The sequence below is a fragment of the Ranitomeya imitator genome, chromosome 5 (genome assembly GCF_032444005.1).
Source record: "Ranitomeya imitator isolate aRanImi1 chromosome 5, aRanImi1.pri, whole genome shotgun sequence".
NCBI classification, from domain to species: Eukaryota; Metazoa; Chordata; class Amphibia; order Anura; family Dendrobatidae; genus Ranitomeya; species Ranitomeya imitator.
The window spans coordinates 661,411,818-661,426,412 of record NC_091286.1 but is presented as its reverse complement, the minus strand read 5'-3'; the positions used below and the strand labels follow the sequence as shown (position 1 = coordinate 661,426,412).

General features: G+C 42.4%; 1 protein-coding gene across 4 annotated transcripts in view; it reads right to left on the bottom strand.

Moving 5' to 3' along the window:
* SUPT3H (SPT3 homolog, SAGA and STAGA complex component) overlaps nt 1-14,595 on the bottom strand; it is a 634,212-nt gene that overhangs the window by 274,171 nt on the left and 345,446 nt on the right. For all 4 annotated transcript variants that reach the window (XM_069728220.1, XM_069728221.1, XM_069728222.1 and 1 more), the window contains one exon: nt 8,237-8,321. In XM_069728220.1, coding sequence (XP_069584321.1) covers nt 8,237-8,321 — 85 coding nt within the window. The remainder of the gene's footprint in view (nt 1-8,236; nt 8,322-14,595) is intronic.

Genomic DNA, 14,595 nt, shown 5'->3' with positions numbered 1-14,595 from the left:
GGGCATGTAGAAACCACGCAGAGTGGAACATGTGAATCTCTGTCATGGAGTACGTAGCGGACTTGTAGAGTGGAACATGTGAATGTCCGGCATGGGGCACGTAGAGGCCTCATAGAGTGGAGCATGTGAATGTCCAGCATGGAGCATGTAGAGGCCTCGTAGATGGAACATGTGAAAGTCCAGCATGGGAAAAGGAGAGGCCTTGTAGAGTGGAACATGTGAATGTCTGGCATAGGGCATTTAGAAGCCACGTAAAGTGGAACATGTGAATGTCCATCATAGGGTATGTAGAGACCTCGTAAAGTGGAACATGTGAGTGTCCTGCATGGTGCACATAGAGACCTCGTAGATTGAAACATGTGATTGTCCTGCATGGGGTACGTAGAGTCCTCAGAGTGGAAAATGTGAATGTCCTGAAGGGGAACGTAGAGTGGAGCATGTGAATGTCCGGCATGGGGCACGTAGAGGCCTCGTAGAGTGGAACATGTGAATGTCCTGCATGGGGCACGTAGAGGCATCGTAGAGTGAAACGTGTGAATGTTCTGCATGGAGCACGTAGAGGCCTCGTAGAGTGGAACATGTGATTGTCCCGAATGGGGCACCTAGTGTAGAATATGTGAATGTGCTGCATGGGGCACAGAGGCCTCGTAAAGTGGAACATGTGAATGTCCTGCATGGGGAACGTAGAGTGGAACATGTGAATGTCTTGCATGGGGCACGAAGAGGCCTCGTAGAGTGGAACAGGTGAATGTCTGGCATGGCGCAGATAGAGCTCTGAGTGGAACATGTATTAAACTAGATCACCACTTTCCAATTGTACCCCATTTCCCTAGTGTGAGACTACTTTTTGAATTTCTTTTTTGGAGTAAAAATGTGAATATTAATTATATTTCTGTTTCTCTTTTGAACAGTCCACATTTTTATGAAGCCAGGAAAGTTATCTGATCCTTCCCAATGAGAAACAATTCTACATAACAGGAAGCTCTTATTCACTTCGATAGGAGCTGAGCTGCAGTGCTTGTGAATGGCCACTACACAGTATACGGCGCTATGCTGTTCTGCCTGTGTAGACTGTGAACATCCGATCCAATGTGGAAGCTACAAACAGCTGTTCGAAGGGGAAGCCAAGAGTTCCACCGGAATAATATTAATGACAGGCTACCAATAACAAAGTCCTGGAAAACCCCTTTAGACATACATTACTACTGGACTTTTATTATTTTGCTATACTCAACACCTTACATAATAAAATACTGAAGAAGTAATAAATGACATTAATGGAGGAAGTTCGTATATGTGCAGATAAATTTTTTTAGAAACAAGATTTCTGGCACCTTGGATCACTGGCCCAATAATAGGAAGTAAAAATCTTTTTATGGCAAAACATACTTTTAAGCAAAAAACATATATATATATATTACATGTTAATCCTTTTAGTCACCTTATACAGCTACGAGTTATATCAGACCATGCAAGATCAGCATTAAGGGGTATTCTCACCAAAGACAGTTATGGCATATGCGTGGGGGTGCCGTAAACATATTATTCATGTTGGTTCCATTGTACCTCGTGGCCTTCATCAGTAGAGTGGTGGCCGCGTATGCACGACAATAAGCCAGCTTATAGTCCCAAATTTTAGGAATTTTTTTCTGCTGGTATTGTAGGAAATCTAATAGCACTGCCAGTCTGCATTGAAAGTCGAGATCAACCAACAAATGACCCAAGGACACTGGTGAGTGGTGGAACATCTGCTCATCTCCAGATCCTTTAACCAGAGGGCACCATGCCTAGGTGATCTTTTTTTTTTCTTTTCATTGCAAGGAGATGTTTGACAATCCCCATTCTTTTCCGATCAGGAGTAGGTGCACCCTCACCAAGATGGTCTGAGTCCTCAGTTCCCTGATTGTTTAGACATGTATGATAAGTGAAGGCAAAGAACATGGGAAAAAAATCTCCATACTTTCACAGACTGGGAGAGAAATTAAAATAAAACAAAGACAAAGTAAGCAGCTCCTGATGGAATCAGCTCAGAACTAGGCACTCAAAAGGCTGCGAATAACACTTGAAGGGAAAAAAAAAATCTTCAAAACCACTCCAGGAATGACTTCAAAAAGGTGCACATGATGTTTTCTTTCTGATGTCAAGTTTTTTTTTTGCCTATAACCGCTTTAGGACACCACCAGCAGTCTTTATTATGAAGCGGCTTTGTTGGAAGCTCATCCGCCATTTCTTACAACAGCTCCGTAGTCAGAGTTTTTCTCTTTACTTCCTATTATAGTGGTGAGCAGAAACTAACTGAAACAAAAGACTTGCAACTTCTTTTAACAGAGTCAATGTTACCCAACCCTGAAAAGATTAAAACTTAAAAGTAGCAAAAGGCTGTGCAAGAATGTTGTTTTTACAGTGCACTATGTTCATTTTTTCCTGTGTCTCTTCAGGTGGATTCAAGGCGGAATTGGCCTGAAAATGACATTGTGTGCACAAACCCCCAAAATATAAAGACTAGTCCTAAAACTACCCTTAGAAAAGCCTTTCCTGAAGTGGTTTCTACTAGAAAACCTATGTGTGATATGCTATGTGGGTATCATTGTATATTTCTATTTTACTTATTTTCATGGTGTTCTCTTGTAGAAGGAGTTATTTGCTAATTGATGAATGGCTGTTGCTGCCATCTGATATCAGCCCCCATAGTATTGTTTGCTAATATGTTAATGACATATTGACCTAGCTTGTTAAAACAATGAGTCCCTGCGACCCACCCCCTTAACCTGTGAATGAGGAGAGGGACTTGTAAATATCAGGGAGGTGAGACACAGATGAGTCCTGTGTGGAACTATGATGTGTTCACAGCACCTCTGAGAGAAAGGAGAATATATATTATGTGATCCTCCGTCTGCTGGATTGTTGGACTTTTATCCTCTTACTGAACTGCATTCGGGTTCTGGACTATTTTATCCTTTGTGTGCTGGATCGTTTATGGACCTTTCATATTTTTGCCTAAATAAAGGTCTTGGAATTGTTTACTATACTCTAGCTCTGTTGATTGTGTGATACCGGAGAAGGACCCCGTGACACACTTGTTTTTCACAACCTAAAAAAATATATAACTCTCGGTTCTATGTAATGTTTAATTTTACCTTTGGTGTGGCTGCAGTGAAACCCGCAGTTTTTCAAGAGGAAGATGCTTTGAGGAAATTAGTTTGACGTTTTTTTCATGAACAGTCTTTTTTTAGTTTTTTTTTTTGGTCATTTCCGAAGTGCTTTTTCAACGTTTTTGACTGCTGCTCAAAAAGATGCCCGGGCATCTTTTTGAGCTTTCCCACGGACTTCTGTTACAAAAGTATAGGACATCTTCAGAGCAGAAAAGGCCTGAAGAATGGTTAGAGCACTTTTTTTTAAAGGCTTAGCGTTTTTGGGAACCCTTAGCGGTTAAAATATGCCCAAAAACCTGAGCATATGAGCAGTGAGTCATCCTTACATAGAAATATAGGAGTTCAATCTTTTGAATGTTTCGGTAGTGCTTTTTCAGGTGGGTTTCGCAGCGGAAATCCACCTGAAAAAGCCTGGGTTTCCATCCAGATTATAGCAGATCACTGGAACTTCTAGCCCTTTGTGACATTTTTATTGTCAAAGTAACTTTTCTAATAAGTAGGGATTGTCCAAATGAAAAAATCCCTTTAAATACCTACCTTAGAAAAAAATAATAGGTTCGTTATTTTAAGCGTTAACTGTTTAAAAATGCCTGGAAACTCACAAGTGGTTTCCTCTTTTACCCACCCATGTGGTTTTCAGACAATGAGAAAGAAAAAAAAAAAAAAAACACGTAGAACAATAATGGCTTTAGAGCAATAATGAGAGTGACCGCAATGTTGTCAAATTAGAGAACAGTGGTCTTTATGACTGGTGGGAAGCGTGCCTCTGTGGAGTGGATTGTTTTTGGCTGGGCTTGTGGGCAGACACCTGTTGAAACACCGCAACCTTGCATCGGGGGTCAGCTCCTGTCAAGTCTCGTTATCGATCCCGCCGTGTTTCCTAGTGCTCTCCAGACAACCACTGTGCAAGGAGTCATTACTCTCTCTACCCTGAGGGACAGTCATGTTACATGGATATGATTTGTGTTACAACCCCACAGGAGAAGTGGCCTCCTGATGTGCTCGCTAGAAGACTGGGAAAAGAATACCTAGCGGTAATAAATCTTCCCTCCGAGAAAGAGCTAAGAGGAAGGAGAACATTAAAGAGAAGTTTAAAACACACAAAGCTTCTGATAGAGCAAATGTCAAACACAATGAGGCAATCAAAGGAAAATCTAAGGGGTCTGGAAATAGTCAAGAGTGTAATGATTGTGTCCGCAATCACCAAAATACCTAGGAGCACCTACACCTCTTTAAATACTCCTGGAAATCAAAGCGTTATTATAAGCCTGATCAGCAATCAGATGATGGAACATCTGTAGTGAGGCCCAAAGCGATGGATGTCGGTCAGAACAAAAAAAAAAATTAAAAGAAAAATCTAATTTCATAAAAACATTAAAACAGGCAATTCTCTACATTATGTGGTATTCAAATAATAAATTGTGATAACATTTAATTATAAATCAGACAAACTAATCAACAATTCAAACGAGGGCCATTTACGACCCATGATGACCTTTACGCCATCCACAGGACAGATTCCTGGGGACCGCAGTGCTTGGGCCAGCAGCTGTGTCTTGTTGGCCACCGATCTTGCAGCGTTCACTACTGCATGCTGAGAAGCGGGCAATGAAAGATTACGTCCCGACACAAGGGCTAACGTCAGGACGTACTTTGTGGGTGGGGTTAGAGAACGATTTATACGGCCCTCAAAGGATGTCTTAAATGTCCAAATAGCCCTTGGAAGAAAGGTGGTGTGTCACCTCTGTTGTAAATGACGAAAATTGTGCTTTTACCCTCTGCAATGGCCACTGTATTCGAGCCTTGGGCTATGTGCACAAACAAGGATTTTTTAGGAGTTGTTTTTTTTGTTTGTTTGGCTTTTTAGCGGAAACGGAGCCGAAACGTTAACATTTTTGTAGGAGGATTTGGTGAGTTTCCACTCAGTTTTGCTCAAATAACTCCCCAAAAAACTCAGTATGAATAGTAAAAGTATTCCGGTTTCGGAAGCCCATCTTCCTGGGTTTAGTGTTGAGTTTCCACAGCTGCTCCCATTGTCTTTTATTGTCTGCAGCACTGATGTTATATCAACAGCACTGCAGCCAATCAGCCTAACGGATCTGAGCAGCTCAACTCGGGCAGATTTGCAGAGCTCAGATATTGGCTGCAGTGTCAAGGTGACATCAGACACTGGGAGCAGTGGTGGAGACTCAGCACTGGACCCAGCAGGGGAGAGTAAAGCACGGCTTGCTTTTTAAAACAATGGACAAGATTTTTCCAGAAAATCCCTTGAAAGACCATTGACGGAGTTGTTATATTGTTGATTAGCATTTGCTCAGGGCAGAAATCTGCCAATGTAAACCCTCAACCTGCCAAGAGGCCTCCAAACATGGAGGTTCCTGTTCCCATTTTCCGCCTGTTTTATATCTCTTTACAATAAGCCTCTATTGGATACCGAGCACATGACGCTGCATTGAACGTACATGCAGATCTAATTTAAGCGCTTCCTCCAGTCTCAATTAGAGGTCAAAACAATGAGTTACTAAAACTACTTTCACTTCCTCTACACCAAAGGCCTGTCTAGAGCCTGGAGGCAGTAGGTTAAAAAAGCAATTTGTCTGCCTGCTGTCCTGTCTCTTCTCCCTCCGATCCCCCTCATTCACTTGCCTACTTCTTGTTTGGGGTTAGGAGATGTCACGGCAAAAGAGAACCCTGCATGAGAAATGTCTGCTACTTCCCGGCACAGGCTTAGCGGGTGATAGGTTAAGAAAACGTCTGCTATTCTATTTATCTACTCAGGATAGTACATAAACACTTCGCTACAGGAAGCGCCACGAGTCTTCCTAGGAAAGTAGTGAGGTCCGGTAACAGGGAACAGTGATAAAGCTTCATGTTCAGCAGCCACCTGCTTCATGGAAGGACGTGAAAAAGGAACCGTTATCGGACATTAGTCTGATCACGGCCAGGTCGTATCGCTGGTCGTGATCGTTGGTAAATCCTATAGTGTGACGGTACCCTTAGGGAGAACAAATGTGTGTTCCAGTATTTTCAAAAAGTGCCACTCCCAAGTCTGCTAAATTGTAATATCTACGTTTGGCTCCTCTAGAAGGTTGAATGGGGCCTAGGAAGCCAATAGTCACATGAACAACCCCTAAACCTTCAGGAGAGACACCAATATTGGCATACTACCATGAATCATCCTTGATTAATTCAGATTTTGTTACTTTAGAACACAGATTCCCAAACCCCATCCTCATAGCTCCCAAACATGGGATTTCCTTAGTATTGCAAAGGTAAGAGAACCTGTGGCCGTTTCTGGTGCCTTAATTCCATCGCCTGTGGAATACTAACGAGATCATGAAAATATGACGTGTTAAGGGCCATGAGGGCTGGAGTTTGGAAGACACTGCTTTAGTAGGAAGAACCGGATGGCAAAAGGTAGAGGAACCAAATGGTCACATGTACAACCTCAAGACCCTCAGGAAGGACACCAATAATGGCACGAAACCTTGAAAAGTTCTTGCTTAATCTAGATTTGGCTCCTCTAGAAATAAAAAGCTAGGTGGCAAGGTGAATAGGAAACCATTGGTCACACCGCCTAGACAATCATGAAGGTTACTCATAATATCACACCACCTTGAGAAGTCCTTGTTTAATCCAGATTTGGCTTCTGTAGAAGGAGGAGCATGTTTCAGGGGGCCAAGGAACCCAATGGCCACATGCACACTCACTAGACCCACAAGAGTCACACCAATAATGGCATGGCACCATGAAGAGTCCTTGTTTCATATGCCTTTAACCTGAGGGACTAGACTCTATGGTCACTTCGACCGGAAGTGACATAATTAATTTGAAAGCGGCAAAAAGGGTGACATAATTTGGAGACAACCAAGGCCATGATACAGAGAATAATCATATTTCACAACGGTGTTACACATGGAGTAAATTTCTGTAAATTTTTGAAGTTTGCTGATCCCATAAAAAAAAAAATCACAAGTAAGGATTTCTCAGAAGTAACTTGGTACTTTTCTTAATGATGTACAATAAGGGTCATCTAATGTACAACTCATTCTAATTTCATGAGAAACTTTTTTTATTTTTTATTAAACAAATGGCTTCATGTCACACATTAATGAACCCAGGATGGTTCTCACCTCCTGGACTGGTGCAATTTATCTACACTCTGTACAGTATCCCCCATTGGTCTCCTGACATTAAAATCAGGTTTTGGGCGTCGTTTGACGGCTGCAACCACAATTCTTCCAAACAGGAAGAGATGTTTCTTGATATTTGGATGAAATATAAAGTCTGCGGCTGATGACTGGTCATATAACGCCCTCCCTGACGGAGGTTGATGTTAGGAGACCAGAAGGGGACAAAGTACCAAGTGTGAGGGAATGGCGCAGGTTTGGGATATGAGCATAGTTTTCGGTCTCCTATGCACTTTAAGCCTTACCTTTAAAGAACAGGAAAAATTAAATCATATTGATAGTGATGAGGATTGTACTTCTCTTTTTAAAGATGTTCTGTAGCAGTTGGGAAAATATACTGTATACTATAGACTCCATCCGTTGGAAAAGCTTCTCAATAAGAGAGGACCTTCATTAAAAATGTTTAGCCACCTATAATAATAGATTTATGTTGACTCATGGTGTCAATAAGACCAGTCAGGGTAAACATGAACATGGCCGATCGTTAGTCCAGATGAAAAGGTTAGTAGTGATAGCAACTTGACTTTCTCCGATTAAATAAAAAAGAACTTTGGGCCAGAAGTCCGAGTTTACGAGTGGAAAGAGAGTTGTGGACCGTCTTACGTATGGTCCAGTTTTAATCATGCCATGTCCCTAGTTTTTTAATAAATCAAAAGCAAAATAAACCGACAAAGAACACAATGACACCACCTCACTCACAGGTGACTGAACTTAATTTAATTTTTAAGAAACCAAAATATCGTGTTCCCGAACCTACAAAGGCACATAAATAAATCTCCCGAATTAATGTAGCAGCCCAATTGTTTGTCCATCAAGGTTCTTATCTCTTTTTCTAAAATATTTAACATCAAAATCACAAAAAATCATAAATCTAAAGAGAAAAAATAAATTTACCAGATTGATAAGTTGAGTGTGAACAATGTCTTCCACCAGAACAGCAGTCTCCTGTAGTGGGCGACGTGCATCACCAAGGGAAAACCTAAAATGCAAAGCAGATAAAAAGAAATGAACCAAAAAATATATATGAAAATAAGGCAAAAAGGCTAAAAAGGTTGTAAATGTTACAGATCAGACGATGCATGCTCACGAAGCTCGGTCTCACACCGTATTCATGGCCTCTTGGACGCTAGTTGTGCGCAACCCCTTTATGTTTAACCCTTTTGGTGGTTGCAACCAATTTTTCTCTGTAGCCCTAAGAGTATTTGCACACGTATTCTTGAGGTCTGCGGATTTTTCCGCAGCGGATTTGTGAAAACCGCAGGTAAAAGGCAGTGTGTTTTGCCTGCGGAATTACCGCGGATTTACTGCGGTTTTTGTGCGGATTCCACTGCGGTTTTACACCTGCGGTTTTCTATTATGGAACAGGTGTAAAACTGCTGCGGATTCCGCACAAAGAATTGACATGCTGCGGAATGTAAACCGCTGCGTTTCCGCACGTTTTTTTCCACAGCATGTGCACTGCGGATTGCGTTTCCCATAGGTTTACATTGTACTGTAAATGCATGGGAAACCGCTGCGGACCCGTTGCGGATCCGCAGCAAAATCGGCAGCGTGTGAACATAGCCTAAGTTGAGAAATGATCCGAGCCCTACAGATGACTTCAAGGAACCTCCGGAGTAAACGACCCTCCTTGAATGCTTTGTTGTATCAGTACCTAAACATGGCAGTGAAGGGAGCACGGCATACATAAATGTGGTTTTCATACAAAAAAAAAATCCCAGAAACTATAAGTCCAAAATTTCTAAAGTACAATTCAAACTACGATCAGTTTATCAGGTGAAGATGTCTTTTATTGGACTTCTTGGCCAAGCCCCGCTACCTTGGGCATGACCTTTTATTGTACCTTGGGCTCTAATAAAAGAAAGTAGAAAATCTGAAATTTGGCCTCACACTAAACAGCAAAGGATACCATGCGGTGCTGAATAAAAAAAATATCTAAAAAAATAAATTATATAATATATATAAAAACACACACACACACACACACACACACACACACACACACACATATATATATATATATATATATATATACATACATATACACTGCTCAAAAAATAAAGGGAACACTTAAACAACAGAATATAACTCCAAATAAATCAAACTTCTGTGAAATCAAACTGTCCACTTAGGAAGCGACACTGATTGACAATCAATTTCACATGCTGTTGTGCAAATGGAATAGACGACAGATGGAAATTATTGGCAATTATCAAGACACACTCAATAAAGGAGTGGTTCTGCAGGTGAGGACCACAGACCACATCTCAGTACCAATGCTTTCTGGCTGATGTTTTGGTCACTTTTGAATGTTGGTTGTGCTTTCACACTCGTGGTAGCATGAGATGGACTCTACATCCCACACAAGTGGCTCAGGTAGTGCAGCTCATCGAGGATGGCACATCAATGCGAGCTGTGGCAAGAAGGTTTGCTGTGCCTATCAGCGTAGTGTCCAGAGGCTGGAGGCACTATCAGGAGACAGGCCAGTACACCAGGAGACGTGGAGGGGGCCGTAGGAGGGCAACAACCCAGCAGAACCGCTACCTCAGCCTTTGTGCAAGGAGGAAGAGGAGGAGCACTGCCAGAGCCTGCAAAATGACCTCCAGCAGGCCACAAATGTGCATGTGTCTGCGCAAACAGTTAGAAACTGACTCCATGAGGATGGTCTGAGTGCCAAACGTCCACAGATGGGGGTTGTGCTGACAGCCCAACACCACGCAGGACATTTGGGATTTGCCACAGAACACCGGGATTGGCAAATTCGCCACCGGCGCAGTGTTCTTCACAGATGAAAGCAGGTTCACAATGAGCACGTGACAGATGTGACAGTCTGAAAATGCCGGGGAGAGCGATCTGCTGCCTGCAACATCCTTCAGCATGATTGGTTTGTCAGTGGGTCCGTAATGGTGTGGGGTGGCATTTCTTTGGAGGGCCGCACAGCTCTTCATGTGCTCGCCAGAGGTAGCCTGACTGCCATAAGGTACCAAGATGAGATCCTCAGACCCCTTTAGAGACCATATGCTGCTGCGGTTGGCCCTGGGTTCCTCCTAATGCAGGATAAAGCCAGACCTCATGTGGCTGGAGTGTGTCAGCTGTTCCTGCAAGATGAAGGCATTGAAGCTATGGACTGGCCTGCCCGTTCCCCAGACCTGATTCTGATTGAACACATCTGGGACATCATATCTCGCACCATCCACCAACTTCACGTTGCAACACAGACTGTCTAGGAGTTGGCAGATGGGATGCTTTAGTCCAGGCCTGGGAGATCCCTCAGGAGACCATCCACCGCCTCATCAGGAGCATGCCCAGGCATTGTAGGGAGGTCATACAGGCACGTGGAGGCCACACACACTACTGAGCATCATTTCCTTGTCTTGAGGCATTTCCACTGAAGTTGGATCCGCCTGTAACTTCATTTTCCACTTTGATTTTGAGCATCATCCCAACTCCAGACCTCCGTGGGATATTAGTTGTGATTTACGTTGATCATTTTTAGGTTTTATTGTTCTCAACACATTCCGCTATGAAATGAATAAACATTTACAACTGGAATATTTCAATTTTTTCAAGTAGCGAAAAGCATCTGAGGGTAGTGACAGGCTGCAGAGAATTGACATGACCCCAGTTTACTGACACAACCCCATTACATTAACATGGCCCCAGTGCACTGGCATGACCCCAGGGCATTGATACACCTCGAGTAATGAACGCCTTGAACACCCCATCCCTCACCATGCTGTGATTTTAATTAAATCCAAACAGTTGGTTCCAACCTTCCTATAAATGCAGGCTTTACCATAATATTAGCCAGAGGTAATTGTTCACACTAGGCAGTCAGGTCAGGGACCCATTCGATCTATGAGATTACCTTGATGTTTGATGGATGGGCTCACATTTTTTGGCCAAATTTTGTGCTAAGCATCTCATGTGTTTTTTCATAGATTTCACGAGCCATTATGCTATTCACATTTCATCTATTCACCTCAAGTATTGACACGAACCCCTAGTGTACTGACACAACCCCAATAAATTGACACGCCTCCTCAGTGTACAGACAACCCCAATGAATTTAAACGCCCCCCAGTGTACTGACACAACCCTAATTAATTGACATGCCCCCAGTGTACTGACCGGATGCCCATGAATTGACACGCCCCACAGTGTACTGACACAACCCCAATGAATTGACACACCCGCCAGTGTACAGACAAAACCCCAATGAATTGACACACCCACCAGTGTACTGACAACCCCAATGAATTGGCACGCCCCACAGTGTACTGACACAACCCCAATGAATTGACACACCCACCAGTGTACTGACACAACCCCAATGAATTGACACACCCACCAGTGTACTGACAACCCCAATGAATTGGCACGCCCCACAGTGTACTGACACAACCCCAATGAATTGACACACCCACCAGTGTACTGACACAACCCCAATGAATTGACACACCCACCAGTGTACTGACAACCCCAATGAATTGGCACGCCCCACAGTGTACTGACACAACCCCAATGAATTGGCACGCCCCACAGTGTACTGACACAACCCCAATGAATTGACACACCCACCAGTGTACTGACACAACCCCAATGAATTGACACACCCACCAGTGTACTGACACAACCCCAATTAATTGATATGCCCCCAGTGTACTGACAGGATGCCCATGAATTGACATGCCCCACAGTGTACTGACACAACCCCAATGAATTGATACACCCACCAGTGTACGGACATAACCCCAATGAATTGACACACCCGCCAGTGTACTGACAACCCTAATGAATTGACACGCCCCACAGTGTACTGACACAACCCCAATGAATTGATACACCCACCAGTGTACGGACATAACCCCAATGAATTGACAGACCCGCCAGTGTACTGACAACCCCAATGAATTGACACACCCCACAGTGTACTGACACAACCCCAATGAATTGACATGCCCACCAGTGTACGGACATAACCCCAATGAATTGACATGCCCACCAGTGTACGGACATAACCCCAATGAATTGACACATCAGCCAGTGTACGGACAACCCCAATGAATTGACATGCACCTCAGTGTACTGCCACAACCTCAATGAATTGACACCACCCCCCAGTGAGCTGACATTGACATGACCCCAATGCATTAACATGCCCCGAGTGAACTGGCATGACCCCAATGTACTGTCATAAGCCCAATGCATTGAAAAGCCCCCCAGTGTGCTGACATGACCCCAATGCATTGATGTGCACCTCATTGTACTGCCACAACCACAATGAATTGACATACCCCCTTAGTGCACTGACATGACCTCAATGCATTAACATGCCGAGTGCACTGGCATGACCCCAATGCATTCACAAGCCCTCCATTGCACTTACCTGACTACATTACATTGACACGTCCCCACAGCACTTGCATGACCCCATTCCATTAAAATGCCCCCCACTGCACTGACTTGACCCCATTACATTGATAAGGCCCCGGTGTACTGTCCCCACTCACCTGAACTGCCCTATTCATTAATCAGCACCATTCGTCCATGTGCAGTTCTGGTGCTTCCCATTGTTAACTCAGACAGCACATGTATATAAAAAATGCTTATCTGAGCACGGCATTCAACATTTTTTAAGAGAAAATCCTTAATGCAGCCAATCTCCATTTTTGTGATTTTGTTTTTTTCTTGCTTTCAGAACTTTTTAATGGACTGCTGATATAGTAGTATGAGGGGAGGGTTAACGGTTTGGGGGACAAGTTTTAGTTTTGAATGACATCATTCATTTTAGCATGTAATGAAATGAAAATCAAGGAAAACAAATTCCAAGTGTGGTAAAAAAAAAAGCAATTCCTACGAAGATTTTTGGATTTTGATTTCATGGCGCTCAATGTGCGGTAAAAGTGACTTGGAATCATGATCCCCTGGCCAATAGGATTACGTCAACACCAAACCTGTCCAACTTGTACAGCTTTATTTTTTTTTATTTATGTGAAGAAAAATGTAGACATTTGTAAGAAAAAAAAATTTTTTTTTTATTTTTTGATACCTATAAACTTTTTTTTTTTTTTCATTAAATGGACCTGTATGAGGATTTTTTTTTTTTGCATTGTGATATTTGCATAGATTATGTTTTGGGTTACATTTGATGCTTTTTATTGCATTCTTATGTGGAGAGGTACAGCCACAAAAAACATCAATTCTGGTGTTTCAATTTTTTTTTTGTTGCTTTATCACACTTACTTTATGGGTTGAATAATTCGGTATTTGTCCTGTAAATTCATGAAGTTTGCTTACACACTATAGTCCCAAAAAAGCCACAATTCTTAAAAAAAACTTGACTACTTGGTGGACCTCTTATCTAAAATGGTAGTCGAGACATTTCATGCCAATGACATCTCACACTTATCTTTCCCACACTCCGGCTGCCAGCTCCTTCTCACACTTTGAACACTTGTCGACATCCGTGCATTGGGTTTAAGAAGAAATAATGAAAAAACCCACATAGACCAGCCGCAAGCGCTTCCTCTAGATTCTCACAGGGCAAGGTCTGACTCATATGTTGACAGTGCCCCTGTAAAGCGCTGGCCTCGGAATACCTCAATCACACCCAAATTTATCATTGTGTTCTACTGCTTTCTTTGTGGTTATGGCGCAAAACAAAATAAGCTAAGGTAACTTTCTCAGAACTGTGGTTGTTTCGCACGAAGAGCATACGTACGCTAAGGACGGCTTACAATGAAAACATCTGGGGAGTTGTCCACCCTGAAATATCTGTTATAAATAAGTGATTGGCTGCAGCAGTCATATGCCCATCCGGGAAAAAAAGGAAGAATTAGTATACAGTGCGGTAATACAGTAAAAGTAGATCAGTTATATTCTTGTACATAGGAGCAGTAATATAGTAGTTATATTCTTGAACATAGGAGTAGTATTATAGTAGTTATATTCTTGTACATAGGGGCAGTATTATAGTAGTTATATTCTTGTACATAGGAGCAGTAATATAGTAGTTATATTCTTGAACATAGGAGTAGTATTATAGTAGTTATATTCTTGTACATAGGGGGCAGTATTATAGTAGTTATATTCTTGTACATAGGGGCAGTATTATAGTAGTTATATTCTTGTACATAGGAGCAGTATTATAGTAGTTATATTCTTGTACATAGGAGCAGTATTATAGTAGTTATATTCTTGAACATAGGAGTAGTATTATAGTAGTTATATTCTTGTACATAGGGGCAGTA